The sequence below is a fragment of the Stegodyphus dumicola genome, chromosome X2 (genome assembly GCF_044657685.1).
Source record: "Stegodyphus dumicola isolate Sdum_Otavi_A_Nest chromosome X2, ASM4465768v1".
Taxonomy (NCBI): Eukaryota; Metazoa; Arthropoda; class Arachnida; order Araneae; family Eresidae; genus Stegodyphus; species Stegodyphus dumicola.
Genome location: NC_140781.1, coordinates 141,871,212 through 141,893,326, shown reverse-complemented (window position 1 = coordinate 141,893,326; position 22,115 = coordinate 141,871,212). Strand labels below are relative to the sequence as shown.

Sequence of the window (22,115 nt, the reverse complement as noted above, 5' to 3'; positions counted from 1 at the left end):
TAAGCACTAATTCTTCTGCTTGATTAATTTTAAGAATAATACAAATATTATTTGAAAGCAATAACAGAAGTAATACTATTCATTGTTGGATATAACATGAATAAATACAACATAAAGATTCCTTCAGATTGAAAAATCTATGGTATGTCACAGTGACTTCAGTACCTCTAAAATGGCTTCTCATATAGTCTTTAACACGTTTTGTCATAAATAATATTGCAGTGGGTGTGACCTATATTCAAAAACTTGAGATTTTTATGCTTAATAAAGATTTCAATGAACTGATCGAAGCCACTGAAGCACTAAACAAATTATTTTGTTTATATTTTAGAAACCTTCATTTTAAACAATTTTATCTAATTTTTATTTCTTCTTTTAAATAAGAGTCAATGAGTCTTACAGTTAATTATCACCAGTCAAATTGTGATGCTGCATAGTAAGAGGCAGAAATCATACACTATCTCTGTACATTTTTAAACAAATCATGACATTGCCACATTTCTGCACATTATTGCTTCAGACTATGTCTGACCAACAAAGAATTCCAAGCATATATCTTTTCCTATATTATTCCAGTTTCCTGGTTTGATTTTATTACAATATTCTGCCATGCTTAATTTCAATAGTAATTATACAATATTCATTAAAAAATTAGACAACACAAAACCCCTTAGACTGACATAGCTTTCACATAAAACTCTGTTTTAAAGACATTCCACATATACCTTGAAAGCAGCAAAAAAAACTTTCAACACAATTTTGTTACTCCTTGAAAATTAGGAATTTTTATCTACTGCCATGAAAATAATTAGTTCTATTAAAATCCATGCATTCCCCCACCCCCGCCAAACAAATTCATATTTTAGAGTGGCACATCTTTTCCATATACAATATTGACAAATATTTAGCAATTAATTAGAGAATTTTCAGGGTGATAAAGGCAAGGAAAACATAAATAAGTTTTAAAAATGAAGATGTATATAACTAAGACTGAAAGTACAAATGAAGTGATGCATAATCAAATAAATAACAGTCTTCTTTTCATTAGTTGTGTAAGAAAAGATGAGATTTATTCCCACATAATTCATATTATGCTATTTTTAACCCATTTGTAAAGATAAATCTGCAAACTTACAAAGCTCAGATTTTTAAAAATTAGTGTTTTTGTACAGTTCCCCCCCCCATAGTGCAGACATGGTAGTTCAGAGGTTCTCCCACTCCCCACCAAAAGGACTCTTGCTGAAACAATATATATGTCATTCTGCATACATTACTTCTTTCAAAATTCAAATGAGCATGTTTATGAACACTATGAATAAACAAATTCAGATTGCTGCATGATACTTAATGTGTATTAATGAAATCCCCAAATTTTCACGCAAACTAAATAAATTGGACAGAAGACTTTACTTACATGAAGTTTTTAGGTTACAGGAAATTTTCAAGACGAAATTACAGAATGCCAATGTATAATGAATACAAAGCTCTGAAGACTGCTCAGTGATTAAACTCTGAACTTCAAGCTAATAGTTTTGTTAAAAGCACATCTTTAAAACTTATTTAACGACATACCTGAAAATCGTGTTAACTTGGTGAACAAAATGTTCAGGTACACAAATTTGAAAATAAATAAATAAATAAATAAAACAAACAAACAAAAAAAAATAAATAATTTTTATTTGCTTTAGTAACTTGTCAATCTCTTATTACATAAAAAAGTAGCTAACAATATAATAGCATGTGAGGGTGAAATGATCCTAGGTTCAAATTTTAGTAAAACTTCAGGTTTTTAGAAATATTTATAAATGCCAAAGCATTATAACTACTTGCTCAATATTATTTTGAACTCCTATATGTGATCAAAATAGCTCTCACCAAGTGAGGCAGAGACAGTGTAAGATTTCTAAATTTCTTGGAGTATCCATTTCCAACATCTATAATTTTTCTAATTTACAGGCAGAACTGGTGTAGAACTAATTTTTTGTAGCAATGCTTCAAACAGATGTTTCAGGTCTAACTCTGAGGAATTTGGGAACTTGGTGCAATACCTAGAGCTCTTTTTCTTGCAAACCACTTTTAAACAGTCTAGGCAGTATAATGCAGCATAGTACAGTACAGAAAGAAGACATTTCCAAGATGTTTTTTCAATGGCGGGCATTTGTCTATAAAGGCATTGGCCACCACTAAGGCCAGAAATGGTGGCGATTTTATTGTGGAAGCACCTAATAGGCGGCCACGGCTACCTCCTATGAAGGGACAGATAATTTTACATCTATGCCTTCTCCGGGAATTGAACCCGGGCCCTTTGGTATCGCAGTCAGGCTTCCCCAACCATTATACTATCTGGGTGGCTATTTCCAAAATGTACCAGGGCCCAACAGGGACAATCACAGGCTCTCGGCACAGCGTTCTTGTAGGAACCCTCAAACAAGAGTCTGTATAATTATAGACCGATTTGAAGGGCTTCAAATATAACAAGCCTTAAACCCTGGGTTTCTGTGTCTATGCAATAAACAGGGATTGGAATTTTCACATTAAAGGTCATTAATATTCACATTCCCTTCAAATTCATGAATGTATTCAGACCTGATTTAAACCCTATCTGAAAAGTGTTGAGATAGATAATATACATGCTTTCTGTACAAGAATAATTTCACTATTAAAGCACAGCTAAAAAATATTTAACATCTTCAACAGATTTCTATTTGTTTGCTGTTGAGATCTGCTTCATGAAAACTATGCACACAAAACCATGAGCATTTTCACAAAAATACAATTCCCCAAAATAAGATTTGGGGGGGGGGGGGGCTTAATAACTCACGATCCAAAATGTTTCAACAGTGAACCATGGTTAGGACACTAATAAAAGCCCATGATTAATCAGTGAGACATTAAGAGTTATACAAATTATAAAATACTGTGTTACAATCAGTCCCAGCACTAACATGATTGGTAATTGCAGCCGCTTTCTCCCTTCCATTGGCTGTACTAGACCACAGCTTTTATTCACCTCTACAATCAAAATCATGGCTACTTAGCACCTAATGGTGATTTATTGGTTTTCCTTTCTCAGATTTGTTTTTGGTGGTATTACATCATCACGATTTGGTTTTTACCATTTTTCACTCAGTTGCTTCATCCATCTGAAGAAAAACAATAAAATAGATTAGTAAAGCCCAGTAGCAGGTTTTACTTATATTACTTTATGAACTTGAAACAAGCCATCATTTGCTTACAACTGCTTTAATTTGCATAAGGTATCACAAAATATACACTTACTTATTTCAGTACTTACTATGAAAATTGAAAGTGTAGCATTGAAAGGGGCGAAGAAAACTCTTTAGTGTAAAATACATTCCAACCTCTCAAGCAGTAATGTTTGCCAGCATTCAGGTCAATTTAACATTATTCAAAACGGTGTCATTCATATTATTCGGATACAGTCTCAGGATAGCATTAACTTAGTGAATATAACAACATGGAATAAAATAAGCATGGCTAAATGATGGAAAATTAAATACTTTTCCCACCATATCCACTTCACAAACCTTTAATGACTGAAACCAGTTTGACTGATCCTTTCTTATGACTGAAACTAGCTCAGAAGATACATTCTTTAAGAATTAATTAGAGATGCATGTATATTTTATTTGAATATTTCAACACAATTTGATGTTACAAGCTTTTCTCATTTCAACAAGCTAATTCAGTATTGTCTCATAAACACTTGGCATACTAACAAAATAAATAGTCCTTCACCTTCAGAATTATCTTTAGAACCTCTGCTTGCATCTGTAACTGAGATGACAAAAAAAGGTCACCTTTTCCCAACTATTTACTACTTTCATTAAGATGCATTTAACCCAAAATTTCTGCATCTGAATAAATAAATAATGTTTCTATCAATATTCTTTCTTGTCCTAATCATAAATATCTATTGGGTTATATTGATCGTCTATTTATTACGATATTTCAGAAAGAAAAGCAGATTTACAACACAGCTAGCCTTGATGACCATACGTCCCAATACATTTTCAAAGTTTCTGGTGTTCTCTTTCAAAATGGAATCATTAATAAGCAGAATTCAGGAACCTAATGCCCTTGAATCATGAAACAATTCTTCCTTAAAACCAAACTAATACATATGAGTATGAAATATTTTTGCAGCTAGTTTCATAGTGCCAAAGATTTTCTCCTACACACTTGATATATTACAAAGCATGGAAACTGGACTTCCAAATTTTACAACAAAATCAAACTCATTTTATTCTTTCCAATTTCTCTTTTGAATTCCCCACTTCTTCTTCAAAGCATGCACATTTAGAAAGTAGAATACCAATATCCAGGTCTATAGATTAGGATTCTTTGGATTATGGCAAAACAAATCACATAAATAATTCATGGAGAAAACCATAAAAATTCACATGATGGCCACCCATTCACCAGGATTTGAAGCCAGGTCAAACTGCAGGTGTTCAAAAATTTTACCAGTAGGCCACACTTGGGCCAAAGTTTGTGTCTTCCTGTATGATTTTTGGGTAAAATTTTGAGTTCAGAGACTACTTCTGTGTACTATCCTCTTAACTACTTTGGTATTCCTCACAGGTTTTTTACATCATATCCACTTCACTGGAATCTTCTACTAGCTATTTTTGAAACTTCATGGATTTAAATCATCATAACTTTCCCCTTGGACGATTTTTAATCAACTGCACTTCTACAGGTTTCATTTCATTTTAATATATTAATATACTTTTCCTCCAACCTACATACAAAGTCGTGTGGACAGATATGAACATGTGTCATAAATCTCAAAACTCTGCCTTCAAAATACTTTTCTATCACTTTCACATTATACTAAATTTAATATGTTTAAATTTTGTCTGTCCTCCTATTTTTTACTCCACATTTATCATATGTCCAACATTCCACATAGCTCTGCCAAGAAAATTTGGTTTTAAACTCCAAGATTTAATCTCATAAATGTTATATCCTGCTAAAAGACACCAGTACAAGGCACTATGCTTTGTAACAAAAGTCACTTAGAGAATTCCTTGGGCTGTATGATGTTCATGATTTTCTTCTTCTCAGCATGATAGTGCAAGCTTTTCTTATATATATTTTTTATTTCTCATTTACTATTTGAGAAGAATAACAAGACTGAGTATTAATATATAAAATTTAATTCTATTAATAAAATAAATAACTGCTTATAAGGAATGACTTCCGAGTTAATGAAAGATGCTTGGTGATAATTTAAAAGATCAGAAGTGGTACTAAAATTGTATTACTTTAGATGTCAGAATGCACTCATGTGCTTTTGAATGTGCACTATCTGAAAAATCGAAACAGAATTTTCTGACTTTTATGAGAAGTATGGTAAATGTAATATAAATAGAACCCAAAACTGACTTTACATCTGAGCCCATAAAAGATAGCACCAGTTTCAAATATTCAAATGAGAAGAAGGCCATGCATTTGCAAACCCCTTCGAGGTACAATTTAAAGCTGATGACTCTCCCTCTGACACAAATTTCATCACACACGTTGATAACACAGTGAAGAATTGGATACATCAACCCACAGTTAATATTCCTACCCTCACCACCACAGCTGAAATTACAGCTATTACTTCCAAATTATATAATAGAAATGCCTCGGGCAGAGATAATATCTCCGACAAAACAATTAAATACCTGCACAACTATATCAATAAACTTTGTGAAATTTGAAATACTTGTCTGCTTTTTAGCTATTTTCCGAGGAAGTGGAAGCAAGTGACGGTGATTCTAATTCCTAAGCTAGGGAAAGATGCACCCTATGTGGAAAACTACCACCCCATCAGTTTGCTGCCATCCTTCAGAAAAATACTTCAAAGAATTATTTACAAATGCTTCACTCAGGCTCTGAATTCACTACATGAAGAATAGTACAGATTTCATATTGGTCTCTCTACAACTATGCAACTAGTCGGGATAGCGGAATTAAGTGTGGCAATGCACAAACATCAGACCACTGCTTTTCTTATGCTAGACATGGCCAAGGCATTTGACTGCATCTGGCATAACAGACTTATATATATAAGCTCATCTCCCTTGGTCTATGCAGCAAAATTATCTCAGTTCCTTACTCTTTCCTTAATGACTGCTCTTTCTGTAGTACACAAGGTGATTACTACTCCACAGACAAAATTATACACTCAGACATCCCGCTAGGTTCAATCTTCAGCCCAGTGCCAGTGTAGTAGTCTCATCTACATCATGCACTTTCCAATGTTCAAGGATAACCAAAATTGCATTACAGCATGCTACGCCAATGACATGGAAATTCTTTCTAGTTCACTAAACTCCAGTTTTGCCATTACCCAAATTCAAATTAGAATACATGAAGACTTGCTGTTGTCACTGGAGGATGAGCATCATGCCTCCAAGTTAAAACTGCTACTCATTGGCAGTAACTGTTAGTAACAACCTATCACAGTCACCAAAGCAAACTACTTCGGAGTTCCTCACTTGGAGTGCCTATATTTTGTCTGCCATTGGCAAAGCCATAACTTTTTCAAGAAAATTAAGGTGCCTTCTCAACCCATCCTCCTCACTAGACCTTGCGTGGAAAAAGAGGATTTATACACCTATCTTGCAACCCATTCTCACATATGCCTCACCTGCTTGGAGTGCTGCCACTAAATCTGACCTCAACAAGCTACAAGTTTTCCAGCACAACTTACACCATACCACAGGAGCCTCCTGGTTTATCGGAAATAAATAATTACACAGACACTTAAAACTGGATGACCTCAACACCTTCATCAACAAACTCAACGGTAATTTTTACAGCAAAGCTATACATAATGAGGATGTCCCTTATGCAAACAACTTTAAATATGAATTAATGGAAATGGACATTAACATGCAACCATATGCCACCCATGTCCTCAGAAATCCCACACTGAACAGTTAACCCTCCCCAGCTTTCATTCATCTTACTCATGTTATATTTTAGATTTTCTTCATATGTTCTTATTATAGTACAATTTAATTTCCCTGCTTTGAATTCATCTCGATAAGAGTTGATGACATACAAATCATAGCATAGCATCTCTTCCAGGTCCGAAATGCTTACTTGCATATTCGGACGTTAACATCCGATTTGCCATTCCGCACCTCAGGATCAGGCATTACTTTTGATTTGTCTTTTCTAGTCACAAGTGACTAATCTCTGCACTTGCTTCTACTGCAATCTTTTACATTCTTGAGACTAGGGTCTCCATTTTATTATGCTCATTTATTGGTCTTTTCAACATGAAAGTTCCCTAAGCTTTGGTATGTGTGGTAACACCACCTGAGGATTATTTGAGGTGATGGAAAAAGAAACAACTATTTCTAGCTAATGTCGGCAAAGACAAAGGAATCAAAGTATCTTTACATCTGAGTCTGGTAGACTAATCCTACCAGAATTCATCAGCAAACAAAATGGAATATTTTGAAAAGCTAAAAAATATAGTTTGACAGATAACATAATAACAGCAATCCGAAAAGTTTCTTCTGATAGTATGTTAAAAGACCTTGGAGATATTATTCTAAAAGAGGAAGTACTCAACAAGATTCTTTTGGATAAAATTATGAATGGCACATTAAGTAAAGAAAAGAATAATTTAAATAAACAAAGATAATTTAAGTTTCATATATTAAAACAGGAACACAAAACAAAAATTTAAAAAAAAAAAAAAAAGAAGAGTACAATTTTTCAAATAAACTGCAATTTGCAAGATAACATAAGAACAGAATTCAGAAAAGTTTCTATCGATAGTATGTTAAAAGACCTTGGAAATATTATTCTAAAAGAGGAAGTAATCAACAAGATTCTTTTGGATAAAATTATGAATGACACATTAAGTAAGGGAAAGAACAATTTAAATAAACAAAGATAATTTAAGTTTCATATATTAAAAACAGGAACACAAAACAAAAATTTTAAAAAAGAGTACAATTTTCAAATAAATGTAAACAAAAAGAAAATGTTCAATTAGAATCAAAGAAGTTAATGAATGCATAAGCATGGAACAAGTGAAGGTAGCATAAGTGTATATTTTTATTTAAACTACACGCACAGCCTATTAAATTAGAAGAGAAGCATTGGGTGTCTCAGTTATCAGGTATTTTGCTATATTAAATAAATCAACTAATTATTTAAAGTTTGGTTTTGTTTATTTAAATATGGCAAAGCACTCGAGGGATATCTGCCTAAGGGGACAAATGCCTTAATGGAAAACATTCTAGGGCAAACTGGTTTTCATACACATGGGGAAGACCAAGAAAAGTGCCCATGCAGCCAGCCCGTTCACTTGTATTCAAATTCCAGAGCAAAATACCAGTATTAATTGATTTTCCACTTGGATGCTGGTGTGCAACAATTTAAGGAATCTGATGAGAATCTGAACAATCACTTTTCCAAAGATTCAAGTGCATAAGGAACAATTAAGATGCAAATCTATTGAGTATGTAATATTACAACAAAGTTCATAGAACAACTGTTTTACTAAAGTGAGCAATTAATCTGAAGAGCTGCATGGAACAAGTGAAGGTAGCATAAGTGTATATTTTTATTTAAACTACAAGCACAGCCTATTAAATTAGAAGAGAAGCATTGGGTGTCTCAGTTATCAGGTATTTTGCTATATTAAATAAATCAACTAATTATTTAAAGTTTGATTTTGTTTATTTAAATATGGCAAAGCACTCGAGGGGTATCTGCCTAAGGGGACAAATGCCTTAATGGAAAACATTCTAGGGCAAACTGGTTTTCAAACTGGCAGACTTACAAATTAATAAATTTGCCATGTTGAAGAAACTGATCACAGCATATCAACTAAAGGAAAAATTTCTCACTGTAATTCAGGAACACATTGATGAGTGATCTGTATTAAATGCTCTAAAATTCTAGCTGAATATTTAGTGAAATATGAAACAGGTATGAAAGATCCATATATAAAAAAAATAAGAGAAAGAAATCTGAATAACGATGACCTCAAAGCATTTATAATAAACAACATTATTTCAAAATATACCTTAAAATGAATTGTCCAATATATAGTAATGGAAATTACCAGGAATTTGTTCCTAAGAAACTTTATGAAGAGCTGAAGACTTGTGTAACAGTATGTGAAAGTAACCGAGAAAATAAATCCTCAATAAGCGGTAATTAGGAATCTAAACCCCATTTGAAATTTTAAGTGCACTCTTAACTTTTGAAACAAAAAATAACTTAAATATTTTAACTGTTTAGAATACAGCTACTATCTTGAGAAAAACTGTCCTAAAATGAAAATATATCCTACACATAAAAAATGTAATGAATTGAACTGCATGCAAAAACACTATCAAATAAAAAAAGATTGAACTAAGTTTATTAAGATTCACTGTAATGTTACAAAGTTAACCACAGTGAATCATAATGAAATTCTTAACATTAGATGAACTTCATTTTGGCATATTTGAAAAGAAGAATCCAGAGGAGGGTATAAGTTGAATGCTTCATTGGTACAGAAATGAATAAATTAAAAGTTATTAGCAGTAGAGAAGCTGCAGCTGCCAATAAATAGCCCTTTTAAATTATTAGCAGTAGAGAAGCTGCAGCTGAAAATAAAACAAAAACTAAAGAAACTTGGAAATGGAAAAATTAATCTACCATCTGCCATGCTTTAAGGTTAACGTTGAACTACAAATTGACAAAGTCATAACTGCATATTTATTTATAGAAGAAGATGCCACACAACCATATTATCTTACTATCAGCAGGGATATTTTAAATTATAAAATATTAACTTCTGAAAAAACTGATATTTTCAATGTTTGATATGTTAATAATAAGCCATTTCAACAGTTAAAAAAGAAGTTGAGGCTAAACTTATTAAATTATGTGTCAAAAATCCAAAGAAAACAACAACAAACAAACCAAAAAAAAAAAACTGTGTTATATTCCATGCACATTTAAAAGGTAGATCTAAATAGTGAACTGGTTTTATTTCCTGAAAGCTGAAAATTTGGATTTTATATTGGAGGTTACTAATAATAAAACAACAGTTCTACTTATAAATAGGTAAAAATTAGAATAATATTAGATTAAAGGAAATCAGTAGAAAGTGGTGAACCATGGATTAACTCACAAAAAGTTCAGCAAGTGTGAGTAAAATGAATTGCAACAACTAGAATTGAAAGCAAGATTTGACAGGAGATGCCCTGTAATAATATTTAAACAAGAAATTCTTGTAATAAGATGTGTTCTAAAGGTTGCAGGCCAACATAGCAACATGTAGTCAAAACATAGACGTCTGTAATCACTAAAGTGTTAGCCAGCTATTCTTACAGAGCAATCTAATTGGAAGTGAAGGAATGAGAAAGCTAGTTCCCCATGATGGTTACATAAGTAAATTAAAATCATGGATTCCTGACCCAAGTTCTTATAGCAATGAATAGGAGAAGGATGACAAGACAACAACAACAAAAAAAAAAAAAAAAAAAAAAAAAAAAAAAAAAAAAATTCGATTCCTGTAAGAACCATTTAAGGCCCACCCAAAAAGATCAATAATGGTATAATTTGCAACAAGAATCTTAATAACTTTTCTCTTTGCATGTACATAATAAATAGTACGGGTTCATAAACTAATGTATATTTAAAACAGTTAAATACTTGCATATCTTGCTTAATTAAATACCAAAATGTGGTATGATATTTTAATGTAATTATTTGAGAATTAAATTGTTTGCAAAAGTGTTTGTGTTGTTGGAATATTCAAATATATTTAGGTTAATTTATATTGTTTATGTGTATTCATTATTAGGTTAATTTAAACATAATGCACTCTCTTAGTGTTGGATAACTTTACAATAGGATTATTTTAACCCAAAGGCCAACTTCCTTTTTTTTAGAATGCATATTTATATAGCCTTTAAAACTATGGAAATTAAAACTCATTGGTTTTATACCCAACAATTATTTATTATGTATTCTAACTACAAAAATGCATGCAAAGTGTTAAATTTTGATGCTGGAAGTCCTCAATTGTGCATAATTTCAGCATATGACTTACATGATCACTTTCAGTATCAATATGGCAGCAAATACTGATGGATGTGTTAGAGAATCATCTTAAAAAATCATACATAAAAAAGTCATACTAATCAGTAGGTATAAAGTCAAGTCAATAATTATGATTAATCTTAAATGACTTCTAATGACAACAGAACATGGAAACAATCAGTATTTTTTAAATAAACTTGTTTGAATTCCTGCCCTTAATGGGTACTTCAATTTAAAAACAATGCGTATTATCAGTTTAAGAATAATGTATAGTGTCTATTTAATACAGAATTAATGTATTGCTAAATTTTATGGATTAATGTGTATTAGCAAAGAAACAATGTGTATCATGGAATAATCAAGATTATTGTTATATCATCGTAGCTGAATGTTGTATTCTGCCAACAAAGGGTACAGCATGGAAAATGACATTATGCAGCACTCTTTTTTAATAAGTTATTCAGAAAGTGCCTTTTTTTATGTGATGTTGGTTTCTTTCTTCCTCTTGGTACACAGCTGAGTAAAAATATGTAGATATTAAGTGTTATTAATAAGATAAAAGAAATAATCATTCATGAAGAATGCCCTTCAAGCCATGAAATGAAAGTAGAAAGCATTTAAAACAACCTTGCTTCTAAACTTATATTACAACAACACCATGTCTTTGGAACTGACATTTTAAAAAATGTTGCTGCAGTTTTTAGCAATGTTAGACAATGTGGTAGAACTGCAATATTTGATAAGAAGTTCCTCTACTAATCTATGCACTTAATTTTCAGCATCTCTTATTACCATAGTTACTGGAGGATTTACTGTGCTTAATACAAAAATGTCTTTAAAGTACAGATATAAATTCAGTTTTCCTAAGCATAATGCTATGAGAAGCTTAAGATATCCAGAATAAAAAATACCTGATGCAGTATTGGCAACAATATGCATTGGATTCAATCAAATTCAATTGTTTAATTATTTTCATCTTAGCCATAGATAAAATTACAAAAAGACGCTTTGAAATATGTTTTAAAAATTACAGTAAAGACTAGCAACAGCATATGATTAAGAAACATGTAAAAAAGAAATAGAATTAATTAATGATTAGCTATGCTGGTTATAGGAGGTAATATTACAAAGACAATGCTAATAACTGAGATACTTCTTTAAATAAGCTTCTTATTTAAAAGAGAAGGAAATTGAAATACATTGACTGTAATGTGCATATCTAAAGTGTTGCATTTATGGACCATGCCTGTGATATGCTTTTGTACAGTCTAGTTTAATGGTCTACAGTTTATTTACTTTTCATGAAACAATTTTCCATGAATTTTTTAAAATTTACATCAGCCAACAAAAGGTTATGCTGAACTGTAAGCATGTAAGGCCACATATAACATGAGACTGACTGCAGTTCATTATCAATTCACTCCTCCTCCCTGAAGATCAGTACAAGGCACCCTTCTTATTAACTATTGTGCAATACACTATAAAAGAAGTATACGGTGTGACAGGGAAACGGACGATTATGAACAATGTTTTTTTGCTTATACTAATGTATTTACCATTTTGTAGATACACACACATAAACTACATGAAATGCCATTGGTGAAAATGTTTTTGTTTCCAAAAAGCAATTGTTCGAAATGCAATCTGGGTCCTAAAAATCCCGTCTGGTAAATGTCCTCCATTTGTTCTGAGGCACTTATGGCATCTTGCTTCAGCATTATGCATTGCACGCAGAGCATTTCTCCAGAAAAACTTGCAACCTCTTCACAAATAGCTGCTTTAAGTTCATCTAGATCTTCTGGGCGTTTAGAAAACACTTTGGTTTTGAGATATCCCCAAAGGAAAAAGTCACACACCGTTAAGTCGGGGGATCTGGCAGGCCAAGAAATGTCATCCCTATTGGAGATCAAACTAGAAAAGAGTTGGCGTAAAGCATTTACAGAAAGGTTTGCAGTATGGGCAGTGGCTCCATCTTGTTGGAACCATGTAACTTCAGGAAACTGTCATTTCACATGACAAAAATGTCTCAAGCATATTCACATACCGCTGAGACGTTACTGTCACTGCATTGCCTGCTTCATCCACTCAAAAGAATGGGCCAATGATGCCAATACACCGTCACTTTGGCACTCTGTAAAGTTTTTTCGTGGACGTCCAAGGCATTTTTGGGGGACCAGTATCTAAAATTTTGTTTGTTGACATATCCATTCAGAAGGAAATGTGCTTCATCAGACATCCACACCTGATCAAGAAATTCCCAATCTTCTGCAATCCAAGTAAGCATTTTTCAACAGAATCTTATCCGACTTTCACAGTCGCAAGGTTTTAACTGCTGTGTGATCTGTATTTTATGCAGGTGAAACTGTAGCTCCACGTGTAGAATTTGTCTCAAACTCCTATCTGACATATTGAGAGACAAAGCATGGTGCCATGCAGAACGTCTTGGGCTCCTGGACATTGCCCTCTCTACCATAGCAACGTTGTCTGAGCTACGAACTTTCTTCTCCCTCTTGAAAGCTTCTTTTTCAGGGTCAAGCCTGTTTCTTCAAAATTCTAGATCCACACTTTTATGGCAGGAGCTGACAGTACAGAATCGTAACAACCCAGCTTCTCTTTTCCATGAAACACTTGCCCTGCCACCTCATAATTTTCATTGTTCTGATAAAACATTTTTACAGCAACAACGTATTGTCAACCGATCCACTGCTCTAGCGTACCTCAAATGGCATACATTTAGCTATGCAATAATAGTGCAACGCATTCCCCTACTCTATCTGCGCATGCATAATCGCAGATTTCAAATCACTCATTTCCCTGCTGCACCCTGTACCTCAATGAACTTTTTGAAAAGCTATAAATTTCATGCTGTGCATCGCAGAAAGGTGATTCACATTGCAAATGAACTAACAAGAATGGTTCTATTCATAGCTGCAGTGACAGTTCCTTTCCCACCTTATACTGAAAAACACAAGCAACATTAGATGAAATATTATCTTTTTTTTGGGGAGAGGGGTATGTTTTCAAAGTTTTCCCCCTTCATAGAGTGGAACAAATAAAAAAGGAGCACTTTAATGATTACTTCATGTATAATTGCGACAGTTAGTTCCTATGGCCACCTAATTTAAAAGCTACACTGTTTGGTACAGTGGTTAATTTACAGTGAGCGGAAAGTACTCTAAAAAAGATTGTTATAGGAAAAGACGGCTACAACAGACCTTCAGATTCTCTCTCTCTTGGGGATGAAAACTCTCGATCAAAACTGGGATGGAGATTTGCAAAGTCGTAGCATTATCAAAAAGATAAAGTAAGGTTAACTAATTAAGGCAAAACAACTCAGGGGCTATCTGCCCATCAGGCAAGATGGCTTTGTGGAGGACTTTTAAAAGAAACTGTCTCATATTCATGTTAAAAATATGGAAAAAATGAAAACCAACCATGCAGCTAGCCCATACGCCGGAATTCAATCCCAGGTCGAACTCCCAGTGTTCCGCAATGGTACAGCTCAGCTACATGTGGGCCCTCACCAATAAGGTTTTCAAGGCCTTCACCGATGACAGGTGTTCTCTAGCATCACCCAACAGTATTCATGAGGGGTTAGTCTTATGGCTGTATGCCTCGGGCATAGTGTTTGTTCATTAATATAATTTTAAGAGCTTAAAATTATTAAGAGATTTCTAAGCTTAATAATAGAGGCACAGTATGAAGTTATTAAAGTACTAAAGTACTTAATATATAGATCATAAGAGAACTTATATTTTTAATTCTTAAACAGAATGAACTTAATTACCAGAGGGGGAAGAGGAGAAAAACAGAAGAATTACTCAATTAATATTTTACATAATATTAATTTCTTTTTAAATGATAAGCCTATCAGTGGCCATGTAGGTAAAAACTACTGAGCATGGTACATTTCATTCAAGAGATTCCCAAAGTAAATACATTGAATTACTGGAACAAAGTGCTGCTTCTAAAGGTTACCATGTACATTCTAAGGTAAACAGTAACTGGACACCTACAGAAATATGTATACCTGAAATTCAAATAGCATCAAAGCAATATAATTCCAATATTCACAGTTATCACAAATTCTATTCTTCGAAGATCAGGATCAAAGACTTTCTACTATATTTCTGCAAATATCTTCAGGTAGATACTCTTCATGGTAGCAGTTCTGGTTCTGTTTTCATTTGGTAGCATGGTAACAGAACTATATTCATTTGTAAGCAATTTAGTTTCGCTCTCAAACTTGCACTCCGGCTCATACCAAAGATGCTCATTTGGGTTGATGTCAGGCTCTAGGCTAGCTAATCAAATGCATTGTTTCCCATTACACTGAAACTCTACTTAAAGCATTATTATGTTGAAGATGATATAGATCAGTTCTGTCCCATCTCCACGTAGTAGACACAACCGAAATATCTAGTATTGCTTCAGAGCCATCAGCATTTAAAGTAGTAGGTCATAAAACAGAGAAAGCAATATCAAATCAAGAAACTATGACCCCCACAAAAATTCTTTCACTGCATTATTTCACGAGTATAATATATTCAAATTAATAATCCTCCTCAGAAAATGCATGCCTGCTGAGTTTCCATAATAAAATAAAATTAAAAAAAATATATATAAAATTCTTAAATTCATAAAAGATGTTCTTTTACTGCTTCAATTTGTGCTGGTCATACCACTGCACATGGCAGGCCGTGTTAAAGATAGTAATCATTGATTAATGCTTTATAGTTCCCGACTCAGAATCGAAATGAAACACCTTTGATTGGATGGTTTGAGAATGACATCCTTCAATAAAATCGATATAAAGTTCATGGCTACAGTTTTTAACAAAATCTGTCGGTTTGACTTCATCACCCACTAGAGGCATCAATGATCCTGAGCTATCAATTTTTGAGCCTTAATAAGTCACAGCTGAAATTCTAAAACTTCTTAACATTTTTCTTTCACTGCTAAATCAATCATTGTTGCATATGATATCTAAAATTTACCATGAATGTCACAGATCAAATCATTAAAGACCAATTATTAAGCTATATTGAGGTTCATTTACTTCTAACAGGGATTTATTTCAGTAGCAGAAGGCAGTATATGAGTTCACAGGTCCTATTACAAGATCATGACATGTATTGATGCACAGGCAATATTATGTGCATGGCAGTGAGTATCTGGTAATTAATGACAATATATGTAGTATGTCAAAACCAGTTACCCAAGTTAAGAACTTTTGTAGTTCATATTTCAAGAAAAGAAATTTAACAAAAATGTGTTTGTTGGTTAATTAATTATACCACTCAGATGTTACCAGAGAGACTTTCACTTTTACAAGTAAACAGACTAGTTTTAAGACTTTTTATGGCAAATGGCTTATATTTCCTGAGAAGTCAAAGCATGTTCATATTCTGAGAAAAATTAATTCAATATTGCTATGTCTTTAAGCATACCTCTTTTCAGTGGGCAAAACTGGAGATGTTTTTAATCACTTAGAACACTAACAAATGTATAACGGAATAAAATGTATCAGTCATAGCTAAGAAGCAAAAAAGTAATTAAAATAATATAACTGTTATGTACAATTTCATTAATATGGCTGATATTCTGTAATAATTCTTGTATTTTGATGTTCAAACTAGAAATTACTTTAAAATGTATATGGAAAGCTGTTAAATTAAAAAACGGGGTTTACTGAGCTTTAAACCATGATATGCAGAACGATTTCTTCTGAGTTTTATTAACTTTGCTAATTCAAAATGCATGTTACTTTTATTTCATGTGAACTTGAATATACGCTTATAAATATGTTTCATATTCAAAGTATATGCATTTAATGTTTAAATTAAATTTTATAAATAAGAAGTTAATTACTACAATATATAAATTTATAACAAAAATATATCCTCACAGTTTTTCAAACTTGAATTTTTCCATCTGATTACGAAAGAGTAGTAATCTAGTTTGATAAATTAAAAAAAAGCCATATATATATATATATATTTCATTTGCCACCAGGCTACATTACACAAAATTGTAAATGTAACAATCTAAAGATGAAATGTTAATGCAAATGTCTCTGAAATAAGATACATAAACTGACAAATGCTGTAATTTATTAGCACATATTTCTGAACAGACAAAACACATTCAAAATTTAGTGACCAGATAATAAAGACGATAACATTTTTTATAACTACCTTCTTAAAATCTTCATAACAAGCTGGGTGATAAACCTGTAATGAAGAAAACAAAATTATAACAAACAATACTTTGAAAATAAGAGCAAAAGTAATACTTCTAAAATTATGTCAAATATTCCCAATAAATAAACTGAAAAAAATATTCAACTAAAAAAGAATGTTAAAAATACATATAATTAACCCCATAAGAATTCCCAAATAAATTTATTTATAATGAAACTCTGCATTATACTTCTTGAAGTTAAAAAAGGAAATACTAATTAAAATACATAATTTTCTTTTTATTTCTATGAAAAACAAAATAGAAATACAGTCTTGAATAAATACAGTCTTAAAAGCAACATTTATAAGCATACACAAAAGCACATTATAAGCCCACATAAATTAGATGTCGCATAAAAGCCTATTAACATAGAGCAATATAGAATAGTTCAAGTATTTATTTCACAATAAACATCTTTCCTATTATCTCAAAATTCGCTAAACTCTGAAATCATTTACTGTAAAACCTTTTGGCTTAACAAGAAGCATTTATCATATTTTCTGTTTCTAATTACACTAGGAACAATATACAAATCTTCATAAATGCAGCATTCCATTCCATGCTATTGCTTATTTATTGTTTAAGCAATACTTTATACATACCATTCAAATGCTAAAGTTTTCTTGCTTGCTTTCCAATAATACTTATCAAGGCATTATTGTACACTCTAAATTCAAATAAATTCAAAATTTCAAGAACTCTTGTTCATTAATATGACATCATTGTTTTGCCCTGTATAAGAATTGAAACCATGTCCATTTAGTTGCCACCTATAATTCTATCCCATTTAGCAGACAGTGGATCTACAGTTCTAATTTTTTTCGGTAACCTATAAGTACTTGATAAAACTGCTATCTTGAAAGTGAAAAGTTCTCTGTTTAAGTATTGTTTATGCAATAACATCTAGGTTACTATGTTTCTGCATAGGGATACACAATGCTGTTGAAATAGGACATCACTCACAAGAAAATATCAGTATAAAATGAAGTGATACCAAATTTCATTTGTTCAGTGTTTTTAGAGACACAGATGGTGAACCAAATTTGGAACTATTCCTACACTGACAGTGTTACTAATGAAGCTGGTAACAAATGCCCGGATGGCTTAGCATTCTATTTTGTTGCCGAATTATGTTTAAACATTTCTCCATCAACCTTTGCTTTTCCTTTTGATGCAAAATCCTCTTTCATAAGTGCTGCATGGAACTACTGTTTCAAACATGACAATAAAAATTTTATTTTTTGCATACTTGTGACAATGAATTAGTCAGTTATTATTCTGTCAATACAATTATTATTATTATGACAATTAAGAAGAGGATTTAACAAAGCTTTTAAATGATTAACACCATTTATTTTCCTCAAGTTATTGAATTCTTTTATTCATTTTCTCACTCTAATATTTTAGTTGCATGTAAAAAATATCCTTTCACTAAGAAAATTATTTTATTTTTCATGTGCTTGGAAATTTGAATTTAAAAAATTTCCCTCAACTACAAACTCAATTTCATAAAAGTGCTACTGCTATTCTTTCATCCTTTTTAGTTTTTACTTACTAATCTCCTAGAAACTTTTCTAGTTAAAATGCACTGAAAACATTCTGCCACTCTGAATAAACATTCATATAATGGTCCTAATTCTATTCATCCTTCTAATGCTAAGAAATTACAAGTAGATGCTATGTACCTTAAAAGCCGCAAACTTGGAATCTAACAACTGGCAAATCACAAATAAAGAATAAGCAAGAAATTAATGGAAGACAGAAATAAAACATTAACCTCTTGCACAAAGTCTTTGCTAGCTCAACTGCTATGCTGGCCAGCTAATTTCAGTTACATATTTGTATGATATCAAAGTAGAATCAAATTTAAAACAATAAGAACACATATTTGCATTCATAGGCTAACTACAGTATATTTATATCATTCATTATGTTTCAGTTTAAACGATTTTATTAAGAACATTACATAATTCTGTATTTCTGACACCTCTCAGTATTTTCTTCAGCTTTTAACTTTCATTTTTATAAAAACACTTAAGATTCTGATGTCCCTCACCAGACATAAGATACTTTTAAAAGCATTCCTTAACACTCTATTATCTCACCTTTAGAAGCATAGGTAACATAATTTATGCTTGAACTTATTGAAAACGAACACCCAACTCTACACCCGGTCTCAAAGTTGACACCTTGACACTATGTAATACAGATGAAAAGAAAACATTTAACAGAACTGAGACAATAATGCTTCCATGGCATTTAAGCAGGTTTTGAATCCTGACCATTAATGACAACAGTACCTTGGTGATGGACACACAAATTAATAGCAGCAGAGCATCAGATCCTGGAAACTGCCAGACTGCAGAGCACCATATTAAAAAGTACTACCGGTCATCTTTTATGATTATAGCCATAATTAATTATTAATACTTAGGCTAATGCATTAGCTCATAAAATTTTAAAGACTTTTTGAGCAAATCTGTTGGGATCCAGTCCTTATTTTACATAAAAAAAAAGTGCCTGCATGAGCCTGCCATCTCACCAAAGTGGGAAAATACTACTCTAAATCATGCATCAATTTTTAATCTGCAAACAACCTTCTCCCTGTTGGTGAATTTATTTCAAATTTTGCATAGCAATGAAATGAATTCTAATGTAGGAAAAGAATCACATTCTAGTATCTCTATTATTAGCCTACTTTTAAAAAAGTTATTCACTTCTGTTTTCCTTTTCTTCTCAAGAGAAAAATATTAGATATAATACACATCTTCTGAAATTTAAATTTTGGACAGCTGGCACTGTTTTCTATATAACTGATTTAATACTCTTGATATCCAATTTTATGGTTTAGTTAACAGAAAATACAAAATATATTAATATTTATATCAATCAAAAGCATACTAATCAAGATTGTAATAAATCTGCAGTCTCAACTGGCAAGTGAAATTTCATATTATTTCAATTTAGTTTTAATAGCAGCTAATTAAAGCACTTGAAATTGGCATACAAGACCATTTATCTGCTCTTTATTTCTCTCAATTATCTGTCAGGCATTATTAGCTATTCAGGCTGTCAGAACTTTCCATAGAAGGGCACTTCAAGTAGAATGAGTGCAGCACAGTACAACCAGGAGGACAGGGCAGAAGATGGTGAAAGGGGGGAAACTGCTTAATAGCATCAAACCTACCTTGAGTTGCAGTTGGTTGATAATATTCAACCCTTGATTAGATAGTTAACTTGCTGCAGTCATTTGTGAGGTTGAAGCCTTGCAAACCAAATTAAGTGCATTTGAGTGTTTGCCATCAAAGTCTGAGCTTGAATTAACAGGTAAGTTCAGGTTGAAATTCTAGTATTCCTCTTTTCTGCCTCTCAGAGTGGAATGCAACCCTATGTTCTATGGTAATTATTGCTCATCTGATGAGTACCATCACCCCTCTTAATTTGTAAAAACAATTTTAAATCAGCCTATATTCATTTTGCCATTTTCACAACTTAACGGCTATTTTTATTACATATGAACACATAAATAAATATTAGATCAGAAACTGGTTACCATTTTAATTATCAAAATTTATGACAATTAAGAAGAGGTGTGAAACTTGTGCTTGTTTAAGAGAAATCATTAGTTTTAACCTTAAATTAGGATCCACTTTTAATTTTGTTCTGTATTTATTTTTCACATATAACTTGGAAGAAAATCCTTATTCACACAAATAGTTTGTGCAAAAAGGGAATAAAAATTTATTAGCTTTATTTGAAATTTCTTTACATTCTTTTCTTCAGTTCAGCCAAAAGGTAACAAGTTTGTTGTTTTTTAAACTTTCGGTTAGTGTTCGATCACACAAAATTTCTATTAATTCTTCCTGTTCTTTATGAGATAAAATTCCACGCACATTTGAACAAAATGGGTTTCAAATCCAATTTCCTTTTTCATAATCTTCAGGAAAACACACACTGAAATTATTTATCAATAAAAAAATTGAATGTTGAATGCTAATTCTTCTTTTTATTTTCAAATTATTTTCAGTTAGTAAACCTTCTTAAAGTGGTAAAAAGCTTAAAATATTATTATCCAATTCTTTGATTATTAGTTTTAGTTTTTTATTTCCTTGTACGAAGTAAAGGAAGTATTGTGATCACAAAAAATTCTGAGTATCATACTTTAACGAAAATATGCATTTTGACTGCTATCAAATGTAATATAACGATGTTTTTGTGTGACACCTGCACAAAAGGACAGAATTAAGGACTCTTTTCCCCCAAACAAATTATAAAACTGATTTAAAATGGATTTAGAAGAGACTCTTCATGGCGTTTGTACATACATAAGTATGTATCTCACTTAACTCAAAGACGAGTAGCCTCAGAACATTAAAATTTTGTATATAGGACTGCTATAACATGCCGTTGTGCACCTCCCTTTTTGGTTGTAATTGGCTGCACCAAAAAGTGTATAAATATATATGTATATAACCCACTCTGTTACTCGGCTCAGTGAGCATAGAATTACTTCCTTGTATTATTTCCTTTTATTACTTCCTTGTACAAAGGAAAGGAAGTATTGTAATCATGAAAAATTCTAGGTACCATATCTCAATGAAGATATTCCTTTTGACCTCTATCGAATGTAATTTAACAATGTTTTGCATGATATCTGTACATAAGGACAGAATAAAAAACTCTCTCTGCAAAAGAATTATAAAACTCCTTTAAAATGGATTCAGAAGGCACTTTTTTGTGGCATCTGTGCATACATATGTATGTATCTCGCATAATTCAAAAACAAGTAGCCT

The 22,115-nt window shown here is 32.1% G+C and overlaps 1 protein-coding gene across 4 annotated transcripts in view; it reads right to left on the bottom strand.

Moving 5' to 3' along the window:
- The window catches only part of LOC118189518 (uncharacterized), a 317,844-nt gene that overhangs the window by 23,034 nt on the left and 272,695 nt on the right, over positions 1 to 22,115 (bottom strand). For 3 of the 4 annotated variants that reach the window (XM_085809144.1, XM_035360141.2, XM_035360142.2), the window contains one exon: positions 17,277 to 17,312. In XM_085809144.1, coding sequence (XP_085665270.1) covers positions 17,277 to 17,312 — 36 coding nt within the window. Of the gene's footprint in view, positions 1 to 1,659; positions 3,144 to 17,276; positions 17,313 to 22,115 lie in introns of those variants that run through there. The other variant, XM_035360143.2, reaches the window with a different exon arrangement.